The following is a 17525-nucleotide window of genomic DNA, read 5'->3' as shown; positions in this document are numbered from 1 at the left end:
ATAACTATTCAACACAAGAATGCAGAGAGTGATCCGCACTATTTTTTAAATCGTATTTCCATGTTTAAAGTTTTATGATATGTTTTTTTTATTCAATTGTAAGGTTAAAGTACAAAATAGGTACAAAACACCTCCCCTCCCCATGTTAAGAATGGCTTTTTAAATAATAACGTTATTATTTCAGCACAGATAACTCTCTGCATGAGTACCGAAAATACTTACGTTGGAACAATTTAGAATAATTTTCCTAACACGTAAATAAATGTTGTTTATTTCATATTAATGTTTTTTGTTGAGTATCATTATTTTCCAGATTTTATTTTTATTTTTTAATGTAAGGATGTGAATTATTGAAACCTTTCTCTTAATCAGCGATCCTGTTAAATTTACCTTTAATGGTTCCATAAATATACTCCCACAATTGCTAACTCCCAACTTCAATAAAAATAGCAACATACAACCTTGGTCCCATAAATTGATAAATCCCAATTATAGATCAGTCACCCGACTGATCACCCACATATTACGATTTGTTATATTTTTTAATTTTGGGCCATTTTACATATCTCTGTGGACTGTAAAAAAAATCTTTAGTTTTAAAAAAAGCCAACCCCTCCATGTTAAGAATGGGTTTCTAAATAATATCGAGTTGCTTATGCACTTATGTTACTATGCTATTTTTTAAAATCGTTTCACGGGATGTATGTATGTATATATATATATATATATATATATATATATATATATATATATATATATACATACATATATATTTTATTAAATTGTTAGGTGGAAGTACAGAATAGTTATAAAATACCCTCCCCTCCCCATGTTAAAAATGGCTTTCTAAATAATATTATTTCAGCATGGTAACATAAGTGCATAAGTACCAATATTATTATTATTATTTCAGCACGTTTCATATTCTACATAAATACCTAACCTAAACACATACTTAAATCATTCGTTGACATCTATGCTGATGACGCGACCATCTACAGCAACACATCAAAGGCTGTAAATGACAAAGCTCTCTCTGATTCTCTCTCCTCTGATCTCGAACGAGTGGTTCAGTGGGGGAAGATGTGGCTGGTTACCTTTAATGCATCTAAAACCAAACTCCTATCTTTACATCATCAACGCTCTGATCCCCATCTGGCATCAATTGAAATGGATGGCTCTCGTCTAGGAGAAGCCCCATGTTTTGACAAGCTTCTGGGTTTGACCTTCACTCCTGATCTGAAATGGAGCACGTACATCAAGTCTGTTGCCAAGGTCGCTGGAAAGATGGTAGGATCCTTCTACCGCTCCAGAAGATATCTCACTACTGATGCAATTCTATATCTATATAAAAGCCAAGTACGTCCAAGGATGGAATACTGCTGCCATATCTGAGCAGGAGCTGCTAAAAACAGCCTATCCTGCCTTGACAGAGTACAAAATAGACTTCGTGGCTTAGTGGGGGATACCCTTTTCTCTTCCCTGTAACCTCTCTTCCACAGAAGAGACGTTGCAAGCCTATCTTTGTTTTATCATTATTTCCATGGCAGGTGCTCGTCTGAACTCCAATCTCTGGTCCCCCTTGCCAATTTTTTACAAAAAACACCCGTCTAGCTGAATCCATTGTCAAAAACTTTCCCACTCTTTATCTATGCCTAAATCAAAACGTAGATTCCATGAACAAAGCTTCTTTCTTAGAACTGTACGCCTGACTACCTGACTACAACTTGAATGTCTTCAAGTCCAACGTAAACAAATTCCTGATGAACCGCCCCCTTAAGTAGACACTTTAAATATCCACACTGATGTACTGTACTTAAAATAACCCTTATCCCTGAGTGGCTTCCGGGCTTTGATAAGTGGTGACCACCTTATAAAAAAGAAAAAAAAAAACACTGCAATTGCTAAACTTTTCGGTACTTCTCATTTATAAACCTGACATTTCCACAAAATTACTCAAGTGTGCCTGGGAGATGACGAGAATAATCGGAAACGGCCTGGTGAGTCTTATTACAAGAAAACATTAAATTGTTACAACCCCCTCTCCTCATGTTAAGAATGGCGACGACCACTGAAATTCATTAAGTAATATATTGGAAAATAATGTCTTAATAACCAAAAAAATACTTGTTGACCATTTCTGATTCTTTCCGTCATCCGTCAGGCACACCCAAATAACTTCCTGAAAATCATGTGTTCACAAATACAGAATTACCAAATTTACTTAGATAGTTAATTCCTATTTCAGTAACCTAAATTATTTTGAGTAAAATGACGTTAGGCATTACTCGAAAACAACGAATTTTAAAAACATGTTTTAGTCAAACAAATAGAAAATAACATTAAAAACACTAAGTTTTAACTCCAGAAGATATCTCACTGCTGATGCAATTCTCTACCTCTATAAGAGCCAAGTACACTCAAGGATGGAGTACTGTTGCCACATCTGGGCAGGAGCTGCTAGGAGCAGCTTATCCTGCTTTGACAGAGTTCAAAATAGACTTTGTAGCTTATTATTGGGGGGGGGGTACTCTTTTCTCTTCCCTGGTACCTCTTTCCCACAGAAGAGACGTTGCAAGCCTGTCTCAGCTTTATTGTTATTTTCATCGCAAGTGCTTGTCTGTGCTTCAATCTATGGTCCCGCCTCCCCAAACTTCCACAAAAATCACTCATCTAGTTGAAACCACTATCAATAATTTCCCCCACTCTTTATCTGGGCCTAAACCTAAACATAGATTCCATGAACAAAGTTTCTTTCTTAGAAGTGCACGCTTGTGGAATTCTCTTCCATTTCCCTGCTTTGCAGCTGACTACAATATGGTCGTCTTCAAGTCCAACGTGAACAAGGTCTTGATGAGCCATAATCCAATTTACAAAATTTCCACTACTCATAATTACTATGATATTGCCCCGTTGACTACTGTACACTAATTAACCCTTATCCTCGAGTGTCCTCTGGGCCTTGATAAGTGGTGACTCCTTTCTAAAAAAAAGTAAATAAAAGTTTCACCGTACACATGAAACGCCGAAATGAAAACTAGTACATAAAATATGGTTGTTCTGTTTATACCCAAGTTGAGAATGAGGCTAGCTAAAGAAGAATGATAACTCAGATTTCTTTCGTTTTTTTTTTTTACAAAGGAATCACCACCTATCAAGGCTCAGAGAAAAAGGGTTAATGAGTGTACAATAGTAATGGAACAATATCGTAGTAATCATTATTAGTTATTTGGTAAATTGGATTACTTAAGGGGACGGCTGATCAAGAATTTGTTTACACTGGACTTGAAGACGACAAATTGTAGTCAGCTAGAAAGCAAGCAAACGGAAGAGTGTTCCACAGGTGTGTAGTTCTAAGAAAGAAGCTTTTTTCATGAAATCTGTTTAGTTTTAGACACAGAATAAGAGATGGGGAAATTATTGACAAGTGTTTTTCGTGAACGTTTGGTGGGGTGGGACCATAGATTGAAGCTCAGACGAGCACTTTCTATGAAAATAACAGTTAAAACAGAGACAGGCTCACGACGTCTTCTCTGTCGAAAAGAGGTTGCAGGGAAGAGAAAAGGGTATCCCCCACTAGGCTACAAAGTCTATTATGAACTCTGTCAAGGCAGGATAAGGTCTTTCTAGCAGCTCCTGCCCAGATGTGGCAACAGTACTCCATCCTTGGATGTACCTAGCTCTTATATAGGTAGAGAATTGCATCAGCAGTGAGAAATCTACTAGAGCCATAGAAGGATCCCACCATTTTTCCAGTGACCTTGGCAACAGATTTGATGTACGTGTTTCATTTCAGATCAGGAGCGAAGGTCAAGGCCAAAACAAGATGAGAGCCATTCATTTCAATTGATACCAGATGGGGATTAGAGCATTGCTGATGTTAAAATAGAAGCTTGGTTTTAAATGCCTTAAAAGTAACCAGCCACCTCTTTCCCTCTTGTACCATTTTATTTTGATGTGTTGCCATAGATGGTAGTATCATCAGCATAAATGTCTATGAATGATGTAAGGATGTGATTTGGAAGATCATTGATGTAGATCAGTAAGAGAGTTCAGCCCAAGATGGGGCCCTGAGGGACTCCGGCATTAATACTGTGAGTTTCTGATTTCTGCCCATCAACCACTACTCTTATGAACCTATCAGAGAGAAATAATTTAATAATTGAAAAGACATTTCCAACTATACCGTAGCTGGAGATCTTGTGAAGTAGACCTTTATGCCATACTCTATCAAAGGCCTTTGATATGTTTGGTTGACTACTACTCTATTCCAGCAACTTACTCATGATGCACAGGAGACTTATTGGTCTTTACTGAGAGGGAGATGACTGATCACCGGAATTCTTAAATACAAGGCATACTGATGAACTTTTCCAGAATGTTGGGAAGCAATTCTCATTAAGACAACGCTTAAACAGCTTTGTAAGTATAGGAGCTAGTTCTGGTTGAAGCCTTTTCAGCACTAATGCTGTCAGGGCCAGTTGCTTTACTTGTATATCACATAGCGTGTTTTCTGATACAGGAGGAAATATTGGAGGTTGGCGGCCTTGATCGCAAAGGGTAGAATTAGCTGCAAAGTTCTTGGCAAAGAGTTTGGCTTTGTCTGGTGCTGATAAGATTACCTCAGGTCTATTGATGATAGTTGGGATAGAGCACATACTTCTGTTCATGATTCTGTTTGCTATTTGCCAAAACTGGTAGGAACCAAGCCACTGCTCAGCTACTTCGGACTTGACGGACTGAGCATACAACTCTCTTGCATTCTTTATTATTTTTTTACAGTGGTTTTGCAGTCATTGCCAGTGAGAAATCAATGGTATGTGACTGTTGCGATGATGCAAACTTATTTTCATAGGCTACCAACATGTTGAAAGTACAGAAATCTGGGTAAGCTTGTTATAATCCAGACTCTAGGTAACACCATTAATTGCTGTCAGTGAGCAATCTCTGATGATGACTTGTATGAGAACTCCTAGTGGATACAAATACTACTACTACTACTAATGATAATAATAATAATAATTGCATGCAACTGGTTTCCATTAACAGAACAATGTCATTTTTATTTTCCAGAGAAAAGACAGAGTTTTTGCCCGTCAAAATGGGTGAACAATTAAAGTTGATTGTTCAGGCATTAAATAAAGAACCATTTAATAAGAATTTGAATTTGATTTCATTTGATTCTCTTGAACCATTGTCTCTGCTACAAATTCTCACTGATGTTCTTGGTCAAATTGACCCCAAGGTAAGAATTTTCATTCTTTCTCGTATTTATTTATATTACCAATTTATTAATGTCTTTATTTATTATACCTTTTTTTTTATTTTTACAAAGGGGTTACGACATATCAAGGACTAGGGGCCATTCGAGTATAAAGGTTAATGTATGTATTGTAGTCATTGGGGCAGTAGTGTAATAATCGTTTGTGGTGGAAATTTAATATAATCAGATTATTTACGAGGACGGTTCAATAAGAACTTGGTCACGTTGGACTTGAAGACGACAATATTGTAGCCAGCTGGAAAGTATATCAGCTGAACAGAATTCCACAGGCAGTTTTAGTAAAGAAGCTTTGTTGATGGAATCCATGTTTAGGTTTAGACGCCGATAGAGAGTGGGTGAAGTTATTTCGGTTAGACAAGTGTTTTTTTGTGAAAGATTGGTGAGGGGGGTCATGAATTGGAGCTCAGTCGCACACTTGCCATGAAAATAACGATAGAGCAGAGACATGCTCGCAACATCTTTTCTGTGCGAAAGAGGTTATCGGGAAGAGAAATCAGCATTCCCTACTAGGTTACGAAGTCTATTTTGAACTCTGTCAAGGCAGTATAAGTTCACTTATACAAATGAAAAAATGAACCACCTAATGTACATGGATGACCTGAAACTGGAGGCATCATGTTGTCTTTTCTAGGGTGACGATTTTATCGTTCTACCCTGTAGTCCATAAAAAGGAGAAGATCTGCCAAATTGTAAATGTCACTGAGTGAAAACGAAAGAGACAGAAAAACAAAACAAATGCATGAAACTTTTCGTAGAACTGAAAAGAGCATGAAGAAAATCACTATAATGCCAATAATTGTATGAACAGTCCTGAAAATTATGGGGAAAAGATGAGGAAAAATTGGAATTAAAGGGAAGATTGAGACCATACAATGAAGAGTAATAATGAAAACAGTCAAAATATTAAGAAAAGTTTGTTAATGCAGAAGCAAACTCACATGAGAAACAAAGGCTGACTAGCCATAAATAAAGGGAAATAAACAAAAATATATACAGATGTGTGATGGCACCTTCACTGATACCATGCAAATGTTTTTTAAGGTGAAGGAGGTTGGTAAGATTGAGGTGAGAGAGCACTAACTAGACCTCCACTGGAAGAGTGCAAGAGTACTAAGATCTTGGAGAGGTTTCATTGTTACTCAAATTTTAGAAAAGATCAATAGGCATTGCTAACAAGAAATTGATGGTAAATGACTGCTGCAATAATGCAAAGTAATTTGCAATCATTATCAAAATAGAGAATGCTGGAAATCTGAGAAGATTTGTTCACTCAAATTCTAGAACACCACTGGTTATTGTAATTACTGATGATACGAGGTTCTTTAAAAAAGTTTCCAGACTTTTTTCATATGGACACTTTTATTGAGAGTACACACATGAAATTCTAGTCCCCTTCGAAATAATCTCCTCCGGTTGCAATGCAGTTGTTGTACTGTTCCAATAACATCTGGAAGTCCTCTTGTATGAGCGTGTCAATGATTCTCATCACAGCCTTTCGTCTCTTCAATTTTCTCATAATGATAGCCTTTAAGGTTTTCTTTGAACTTAAGGAATAATCAAACATCATAGGGAGCAAGGTCTGGATTATATGGAGGGTGAGGAACTGTCTTGATGCCCATCTTGGTCGTCATGACGACGTCTTTCATTCTGATCTTCTCTGAGCACCCTTGAGACAGATTTTGTGCAAATCTTCCGCATCTTCAGGTCCTTGCAAATAATTGTGTGTACAGTTCCTACACTGACATCAAACTGTGCACTTATAAACACACGATGGTCCTTATCCATAAAATTCTCTATTTGGCCAATCAACTCTGGTGTTTTGGCTTCCTTACTTCTACACCCTTCATATTTTCTCACAAACTCCCTGCTTTCCTTGAATCTCTTATGCCACTCAAAAACTGATCCTCAATTCATGCAAGATGGCCCCAAAACAGTCTGAAGCATTCCATATGTTTCTGTGTCATTTTCTCCAAGTTTAAAACAAAATTTTCTTGCATATCGTTTTTCTAAAGTTTCCTCACGTTCAGATTGCATTTTTGAAATTTACCAGCTGTGATACAATGGATCCCCAACTAGAGCAGGCAATCAATTGATTTGATTGAAAATTTTCACTGATTTCGATGACAATAGAAACATGGGAGTGTGAAACATTCATTGATCATCATTCAATCCCGGACAATGTTAGGTTTCCTTGCTAGTATATATATATATATATATATATATATATATATATATATATATATATATATATAAAATGAAATGAAATGACAAGTGGAACATAAATCTGGAAAAATAATTTCGAGCAAATACAGAGCACTAATTATGAAGATTTGAAGATGATAATATTTACCATTCAGAACCAATGTTTGGCACCGGATAAAAGTGTGTGTGTGTTTTTTTTTTATTTTAAATATTGAATACATTTATACATTGTATTTAATTTCAGCACAAACTTGATATACGACAAGAAACTCCAGACCAAACTGCTATTCGTATAGTAAATACTTTGAAAATTCTGAAATACAGACCTCCAGCGGAAAGAGAATCACAGTAAGTTTTATGAGATTCATACGTCATTTCTATTCAATTTGTTTCGTTGGATCAAATGAATTTGGGTCACCATAGAATGGCCAACTGTAAAGACACATTTTGCTTTATTACAATTGAATTATGAACAAAAAACAGTTTTGTGTTGCTTTTACAAACTTTCTGTGATTAAAAATTGGATTTATTTACATAAAAATGTACTTATAGCTTAAAAAAAAGATTTTAATAGGTTTATTTTGAAGCATGTTTTGTTATGCACATATTTTTTTTTTTTAATGAAATAATTTTATTTATTAGGTCATTCCAAAAATAATGGCTGATTTTAGAACTATACATTTATTTATGGAAAATGTGCACTCAAAATGTATGAGTTGGTCAAAACCTGAGCTCGAACAGCCATCCATCTCTACTCTCGATCTATGAGATATTCCTCGTTGATAAAAAATTATTGCCTCTGATGCAGCAAAAAATTTTGGAAGTTGATTCCACTTCTTCAAACTGGGCAGTTTTACCACTTAAAAATGTGCAAAAAGAACCTAGTAAGATCTCATATGCAGAGTCATGTAGGCAACATGTGACCATGCATTACTGTGGAGCAAAATTGGACCATGTCCTTTTTTGAAAGCAGGTATGCATATCAACTAGTTGATTACGGTAAATATCAGCAGTAATGCTCTCATTGTTTTCCAAAAAGCTAAATGGAACTTCCATGAGCAGGTTTTTATTTCTGAGAACTGCTCATCTTTGGAACACAATACAGCAGAACTGCTTCCTAGCTGACTACAAAATGGTTCAAGTCTAATGTTAACAAATTTTTGTCCTTCTTTAAACAATAAAAGTCTGCCCAGTTATAATCATCACTTCCAATCCAATGGTAACTCATTAATAAAAAAAAGTATTGATATTAGACAAACTCAACATTTTGTGTAAATCAAATAATAAAAAAAATAATGAAGTGGAGGTTAAAAAAAGTCTAGAAAAACTTGTTTTCAAAATTATAGAAGCATTGATTTAATTTGAATAAATAAAATATGCATAAGAAAAAAAAAGGAAGAAAACAAAATACTGAGGATGCAGTTTGACTTCGAAATATATTTAAATTATTAATTTCAAGCAAGTAAAATATTTGTTTAGTTTCTTAAGATTGCGTTGTAATTTAGCTTTCAAGCGCACTTGATGCGTATATTATTTATTCAAATTAAATTAACGTTTCTATAATGGAACTCACATCCTTGACATATATATATATATATATATACATTTATTTATAAATTTATTTATTTATTGATAGATCTGATTTTACTTGTGGGCTTGTACAAGCAGACAAGCCGGTCATCTATCCTATTTTGGAATGGTTATTGAATGGTCTGCCAGAGTTAAAGAAACGTGCCTACCTTGCACAATTCCTTGTAAAGATCAACATTCCACCAGAGATTATTCAAGAGGATTTGGTGGTTGAGTCTTATGAGCAGGTACGGTTACACATGCAACAGATGTTTTTTGTATCAATAATAATGTTCAAATATTCAAAAGAAAAACGAAATGATTTTGTATTTGCTTGGGTTTACTTTGAACTGATGCAAATGACATTAAAAGTTTTTTTATTATTTACTAAGTAGAAACAATCATTTGCCTCATAATTCTTTCTGTCAACACATGACATTTAGTATCAGTTTTGCAGGTTGTAGATTTTGTATCAGTTATTTCCGAGAAATAATTAGTCATTTAAAAAACAAAAACAAAAAAAGGGATTCATTTGTTATGTTTTTCTAATTGAAGGAAAAAGTTAACAAGTAAAAGATGGATTTGTGATTTACAGAAAATTTGTTCTGAAAATGCAAGACATAAGGCATAAGGAGAAAATGGGGTTTGTTTTACAATCCACAGAGATTTGAAAAAAAATGCTTAAAATTTAAATACATAACAAATCACTAAAATATTTGAGTCCATAATTAATCAAGCTCTAGTCCACCATCTTACAGTTGCTGAACTTCTGTCCAACTATCAATATGGATTTAGGCAAGCCTGTTTTACTGCAGATATTCTAACTGTAATCTCTGAAGTATATACCATGCACTGGATAAGGCAGGAGAGGGGAGGGTAGTAACCCTAGATATATCTAAGGCTTTTGTATGGCGTGATGGTCTTCTCATAAAAATCAGATCCTATGGTATTACTGGATGAATACTTTACACAATTAAATCCTTCTTAAATAAGAGATTAATTCAGGTTGTTCTCAATGATCTTATGTCTAAACAATATGATATAAATGCAGGTGTACCTTAAGGGTTGATCCTTGGACCTTTATTGTTCCTGATATCCATAAATGATAAACCGTAATGAATTATGATAAAATATAGTCTCTGAGATGGATATATTTGTTGACAACACCATGCTCTATAACAGCTATGGCTAATGATACATTATCTTTTTTTTTTTTTTTTTTTTTTTTTTTTTTTACATAGGCATCACCACATTATCAAGGCCAAGAGGCCACTCAAGGATAAGGGTTAAAGAGTGTACAGTAGAAATTGGACATTATAGTAATCATTAGTAATGAAAATTTGGTAAAGTTGATAACTTATATGGAACGGCTCATCAAGAACTTATTTACATTAGACTTGAAGACAACCATATTATCTGAAAGTACTTCGTTCAAATTCCTCGGCTTAACGTTTACAGAGAACATGAGTTCGAACAGATACATTGAGTGCATTGCAACAACTGCTGTGAAGAAGGTGGGCTCTCTCTACCATGCTAGGAAGTTACTTACACCTGAAAATATCCTGTACCGCTACAAGGCCACCATTCGCTCATGTATGGAATATTGTTGTCACGTTTGGGTTGGTGCATCTGCTACTAGTCTCTCACTCCTGGACAGGATTCAAAAGAGAATCGCTAACCTGATAGGCTCTGCCTATTTTACAAGTATTTTAATGGTGGATGTTCTGACGAACTACAAACCCTTGTACCCCCCCCCGACAAACCCGACAAGCAGCAAAGTCCCACCCCTACACAGTAGAGATCTCTAGATGTAAGAAAGCCTTCTACTCTAATAATTTCTTCCCCAGAACTACTAGGCTTTGGGATTCTCTTCTGGGTTCCTGCGTCCCCAACTGTACTGACATGCAGAAATTCAAGTGTAATGTGAACAAACATCTTGCTGCTATATTAGTATCTCTGCAACTTATGTCCCTGATAGTAGCCCCCTACATCAAAGTGGCACTGTGCCTTGTTTGGAGTGAAAAATGTAATAAAAAGAATTTGTTTGGAGTGAAAAATGTAATAAAATAATAAATAAATGTTATCAAAGGCAATTTAAATTACTCTTCTACGTATCTGGAAAATCTTTTAGCGGTTTTGCTCACTTTAAAATGCGTAATTGGTTCGATAAACAAAGTGTCTAGCGTTTATATGAGAACAAAAAAAAATGCTGTGCTCTTGGTTTGGAAAATTTATAGTTTTGAAATGAATTAAAGCTAAAAAATTATACAAAATACTATTAAACAGCCACTCAATATATGTCACGGTAACACAGATCTAGATAAGCTGTTGCCGAAGCATGAATGCCCTAAATCGCAAGAAGATTAGTTGGCCAAGGAAAACTTGGAGGCAAATTATTGGACAAGGTCACACAGAATGGAATTTGGATATTGTTGATTGGCTGAACTGTGAGAAATGGAGAATGAGCTTGTGTAATATCAGAAAACATCTGACCCCCTGAGGTCAAATAGTAAGAGATACAAGAATAAGAAGTTATAAATCTGATAAATTTAGTTTTATCAAAAAATAAGACAAAAAAAATTTTTTTTTGATTAGAACACTATCAAGGTAATTCAGTTTTAATGAAATAATTCAAATTCTAGTTTTAATGAAATAATTCAAATTCTAGTTTTAATGAAATAATTCAAATTCTAGTTTTAATAAAATAATTCAAATTCTAGTTTTAATGAAATAATTCAAATTCAGTTTTAATGAAATAATTCAAATTGTAGTTTTAATGAAATAATTAAAATTCTAGTTTTAAAGAAATAATTCAAATTCTAGTTTTAATGAAATAATTAAAATTCAGTTTTAATGAAATAATTCAAATTCTAGTTTTAATGAAATAATTCAAATTCAGTTTTAATGAAATAATTCAAATTCTAGTTTTAATGAAACAATTCAAATTCTAGTTTTAATGAAATAATTCAAATTCAGTTTTAATGAAATAATTCAAATTCTAGTTTTAATGAAATAATTCAAATTCAGTTTTAATGAAATAATTCAAATTCTAGTTTTAATAAAATAATTCAAATTCTAGTTTTAATGAAATAATTCAAATTCAGTTTTAATGAATTAATTCAAATTCTAGTTTTAAGGAAATAATTCAAATTCTAGTTTTAATGAAATAATTCAAATTCTAGTTTTAATGAAATAATTCAAATTCTAGTTTTAATGAAATAATTCATATTTTATTTTTTATGAAATAATTCAAATTCTAGTTTTAATGAAATAATTCAAATTCTAGTTTTAATGAAATAATTCAAATTCAGTTTTAATGAAATAATTCAAATTCTAGTTTTAATGAAATAATTCAAATTCTAGTTTTAATGAAATAATTCAAATTCTAGTTTTAATGAAATAATTCAAATTCTAGTTTTAATGAAATAATTCAAATTCTAGTTTTAATGAAATAATTCAAATTCTAGTTTTAATGAAACAATTCAAATTCTAGTTTTAATGAAATAATTCAAATTCTAGTTTTAATGAAATAATTCAAATTCTAGTTTTAATGAAATAATTCAAATTCTAGTTTTAATGAAATAATTCAAATTCTAGTTTTAATGAAATAATTCAAATTCTAGTTTTAATGAAATAATTCAAATTCTAGTTTTTATGAAATAATTTAAATTCTAGTTTTAATGAAATAATTTAAATTCAGTTTTAATGAAATAATTCAAATTCTAGTTTTAATGAAACAATTCAAATTCTAGTTTTAATGAAATAATTCAAATTCAGTTTTAATGAAATAATTCAAATTCTAGTTTTAATGAAACAATTCAAATTCTAGTTTTAAGGAAATAATTCAAATTCAGTTTTAATGAAATAATTCAAATTCTAGTTTTAATGAAATAATTCAAATTCTAGTTTTAATGAAATAATTCAAATTCTAGTTTTAATGAAATAATTCAAATTCTAGTTTTAAAGAAATAATTAAAATTCTAGTTTTAATGAAATAATTAAAATTCAGTTTTAATGAAATAATTCAAATTCTAGTTTTAATGAAATAATTCAAATTCAGTTTTAATGAAATAATTCAAATTCTAGTTTTAATGAAACAATTCAAATTCTAGTTTTAATGAAACAATTCAAATTCTAGTTTTAATGAAATAATTCAAATTCAGTTTTAATGAAATAATTCAAATTCTAGTTTTAATGAAATAATTCAAATTCTAGTTTTAATGAAATAATTCAAATTCTAGTTTTAATGAAATAATTCAAATTCTAGTTTTAATGAAATAATTCAAATTCAGTTTTAATGAATTAATTCAAATTCTAGTTTTAATGAAATAATTCAAATTCTAGTTTTAATGAAATAATTCAAATTCTAGTTTTAATGAAATAATTCAAATTCTAGTTTTAATGAAATAATTCAAATTCTAGTTTTAATGAAATAATTCAAATTCTAGTTTTAATGAAATAATTCATATTTTATTTTTTATGAAATAATTCAAATTCTAGTTTTAATGAAATAATTCAAATTGTAGTTTTAATGAAATAATTCAAATTCTAGTTTTAATGAAATAATTCAAATTCTAGTTTTAATGAAATAAATCAAATTCTAGTTTTAATGAAATAATTCAAATTCTAGTTTTAATGAAATAATTCAAATTCTAGTTTTAATGAAATAATTCAAATTCTAGTTTTAATGAAATAATTCAAATTCTAGTTTTAAAGAAATAATTAAAATTCTAGTTTTAATGAAATAATTAAAATTCAGTTTTAATGAAATAATTCAAATTCTAGTTTTAATGAAATAATTCAAATTCAGTTTTAATGAAATAATTCAAATTCTAGTTTTAATGAAATAATTCAAATTCTAGTTTTAATGAAATAATTCAAATTCAGTTTTAATGAAATAATTCAAATTCTAGTTTTAATGAAATAATTCAAATTCAGTTTTAATGAAATAATTCAAATTCTAGTTTTAATGAAATAATTCAAATTCTAGTTTTAATGAAATAATTCAAATTCAGTTTTAATGAAATAATTCAAATTCTAGTTTTAATGAAATAATTCAAATTCTAGTTTTAATGAAATAATTCAAATTCTAGTTTTAATGAAATAATTCAAATTCTAGTTTTAATGAAATAATTCAAATTCAGTTTTAATGAATTAATTCAAATTCTAGTTTTAATGAAATAATTCAAATTCTAGTTTTAATGAAATAATTCAAATTCTAGTTTTAATGAAATAATTCAAATTCTAGTTTTAATGAAATAATTCAAATTCTAGTTTTAATGAAATAATTCAAATTCTAGTTTTAATGAAATAATTCAAATTCTAGTTTTAATGAAATAATTCATATTTTATTTTTTATAGAATAATTCAAATTCTAGTTTTAATGAAATAATTTAAATTCTAGTTTTAATGAAATAATTTAAATTCAGTTTTAATGAAATAATTCAAATTCTAGTTTTAATGAAACAATTCAAATTCTAGTTTTAATGAAACAATTCAAATTCTAGTTTTAATGAAATAATTCAAATTCAGTTTTAATGAAATAATTCAAATTCTAGTTTTAATGAAATAATTCAAATTCTAGTTTTAATGAAATAATTCAAATTCTAGTTTTAATGAAATAATTCAAATTGTAGTTTTAATGAAATAATTCAAATTCTAGTTTTAATGAAATAATTCAAATTCAGTTTTAATGAATTAATTCAAATTCTAGTTTTAATGAAATAATTCAAATTCTAGTTTTAATGAAATAATTCAAATTCTAGTTTTAATGAAATAATTCAAATTCTAGTTTTAATGAAATAATTCAAATTCTAGTTTTAATGAAATAATTCAAATTCTAGTTTAAATAAAATAATTCAAATTCTAGTTTTAATGAAATAATTCAAATTCTAGTTTTAATGAAATAATTCAAATTCTAGTTTTAATGAAATAATTCAAATTCTAGTTTTAATGAAATAATTCAAATTCTAGTTTTAATGAAATAATTCAAATTCTAGTTTTAATGAAATAATTTAAATTCTAGTTTTAATGAAATAATTTAAATTCAGTTTTAATGAAATAATTCAAATTCTAGTTTTAATGAAATAATTCAAATTCTAGTTTTAATGAAATAATTTAAATTCTAGTTTTAATGAAATAATTCAAATTCAGTTTTAATGAAATAATTCAAATTCTAGTTTTAATGAAATAATTCAAATTCTAGTTTTAATGATGGCAGCATAAATAAACTTTGATGAATAGAAATCCATTATAAATTGTTACTGGAAAACAAAAATTTAACGTAAATAAAGGATGTCAATTTGTGAGCAAATAAAGTGACAAGATGATAATGTGATGTAAGTTCTGATACATGTTGAAAACGAAATTTTAACAAATATGTTACAACTATTCAAAAGTGTGTATACATTTTTGTTTGGGGGGGGGGGAGTTCCTGTATATATTTTGCTTTAAAGTTCGATATATGTATATATGATATATGTGTATTAGAAAACATTGTTGGACATAACAGAATTCCTCTGTTTGATTATACCATTTTTTTTGCTTTTTTAGTTTTTAATATTTTTGTGTTAAAATTAAAAAATTTATGAATTTTTAATAAGTATACTTTTCATTCTTTTTTGAATTGTCCTTGTATTTTTTAAGTTCATGTAGATATACTATCATATAAAAGTCACTTTGTGTGTGCGAGTGTGTGAGTTCCTTCTTTATAAGTTTCAAAACGGCTGAGCCTATTTTTTGCAAATTTCACACAAAGGTAATTTAGATGTCTGCAGTGTTTTGTACAGAAATCCATCCAATAAGTATAAAAAATTGAAAAATCTGATCTTAAAAATAGTCTTCCTCTCTTATAGATAAAAAAAAGAATTTTTATAGGGGAATATTTTATGTTACACGGAGTCAAATGAAATAATAAAATCTCAGCAAATCATTTCTTCTTTAAAAAAAACAAATTTATTGTCATCGGGAGTTATAGCTCAGTGGTAGAGCATTTGACTACAGATCGAATGATCCCCTGTTCAAGCCTGGGTGTACCTCACCATTTTACTTTAATTTTTTTCTGATCAATGAGTTTAATTTACAATAAAAGAAGAGGTACCATTTAAAATCGCCACAAATCATTTCTTCATTTGTATATTTTAAAACTAAACATTAATCAGAAGTGACTTTTCTAGGACATTCATCGTCAAGCCCAAATATTAGCTAATGTGATATTGCAAACAAACACAGATGGGATTTGATGAACGACATTATCATTATTATTAAAATATTTTTTTTTGCAAATTAGTTCATGGAGTAAATTATTCCACGTAATATATAATATTCAATAGAGGATTGATTCTATAATAATCCATATGCAATCTGTATAAATCAAAATATCATGTTTAAGTGCATTGTACGACCGGGGAACACGGAGTAGCCAGCTAGTATATATATGTTTGTGTGTGTGTGTGTGTGTATGTATGTATGGATGTATGTGTGTGTGTTATTATGTAATAGATATTCACTATTTATTTTTTGCCTTACAGTATGAAGAGCTTATTAAACAGTTTAAGGAATGGCACAAGCATTCTGAACAATTGAAGACATCAAGTTTTAACACTCCTGAAATCCGACGTGACATTTCCCAAATGGAAGAAGAAAAAGAGCAACTCTTGAAGCGAATTGAAAGATTAAAGAGAAAAGTCAGTGTTGATTTTTTATTTATTTTATTTATGATTATTATTTATCTAAAATCAGTGATGGAACCAGAACTGCCCCCACTTCCAAGAAAATTTATGGATATTTAACCCCTTAAGACCTGAATTATGATCTAGATGTTTACAAACATATTTATTATTAATTTTAGTTAACTTAAAGGGTAATGCTACTATGATTGTTTTCAAACTGGAAAAATTATGAAGTTCAATAGTTAAACTACCACTGAGAATTTTTGCATTTCATAAACTTGATTATTATCGTCTGTGTTTTAAATGCAAAATAAATCATTGGTGGCCTCACTATTTTTAATTAATTACAAAGAAAATATTTGAGAAAAATATTTATAAAGATCACCTTGTTTGATGTACACTCCGTCCTCTCTCGAGTTTATTTTTTATGTTTATAAAATTTATGCAGACACTATCGGGTTTTACAGTACTTTGAAAATCAACAATGAACAGATGTGTACTTAAATCAAAATCAAATTTAAAAAAATTGAAATCAGTAATTTAGACCAGAATCAGTCATTGTATTGGAATCGGGAAAAATGTTGGAATCATCCCATCACTAATATATATATATATATTTCTTTCCTCTCTCTCTCTCTCTCTCTCTCTCTCTCTCTCTCTCTCTCTATATATATATATATATATATATATATATATATATATATATAATTTAAAGGGGGTTAGAACAGTAGTCTAAAGAGCAGAGTGTATTTTAATGTGATAGTAAAATTACTAATTTAATTAAAATACAAGAAAAGAAC

The 17525-nt window shown here is 30.1% G+C and overlaps 1 protein-coding gene across 1 annotated transcript in view; it reads left to right on the top strand.

Moving 5' to 3' along the window:
• The window catches only part of LOC145292854 (intraflagellar transport protein 81 homolog), a 62799-nt gene that overhangs the window by 2025 nt on the left and 43249 nt on the right, over positions 1–17525 (top strand). Inside the window, exons 2-5 of the mRNA XM_080138954.1 lie at positions 5074–5245; positions 7731–7834; positions 9123–9303; positions 16585–16740. Coding sequence (XP_079995080.1) covers positions 5074–5245; positions 7731–7834; positions 9123–9303; positions 16585–16740 — 613 coding nt within the window. The remainder of the gene's footprint in view (positions 1–5073; positions 5246–7730; positions 7835–9122; positions 9304–16584; positions 16741–17525) is intronic.

The sequence above is a fragment of the Euprymna scolopes genome, chromosome 14 (assembly GCF_053919585.1).
Source record: "Euprymna scolopes isolate OS-2025 chromosome 14, ASM5391958v1, whole genome shotgun sequence".
NCBI lineage: Eukaryota > Metazoa > Mollusca > Cephalopoda > Sepiida > Sepiolidae > Euprymna > Euprymna scolopes.
This window is presented reverse-complemented; position numbering and strand designations above follow the sequence as displayed.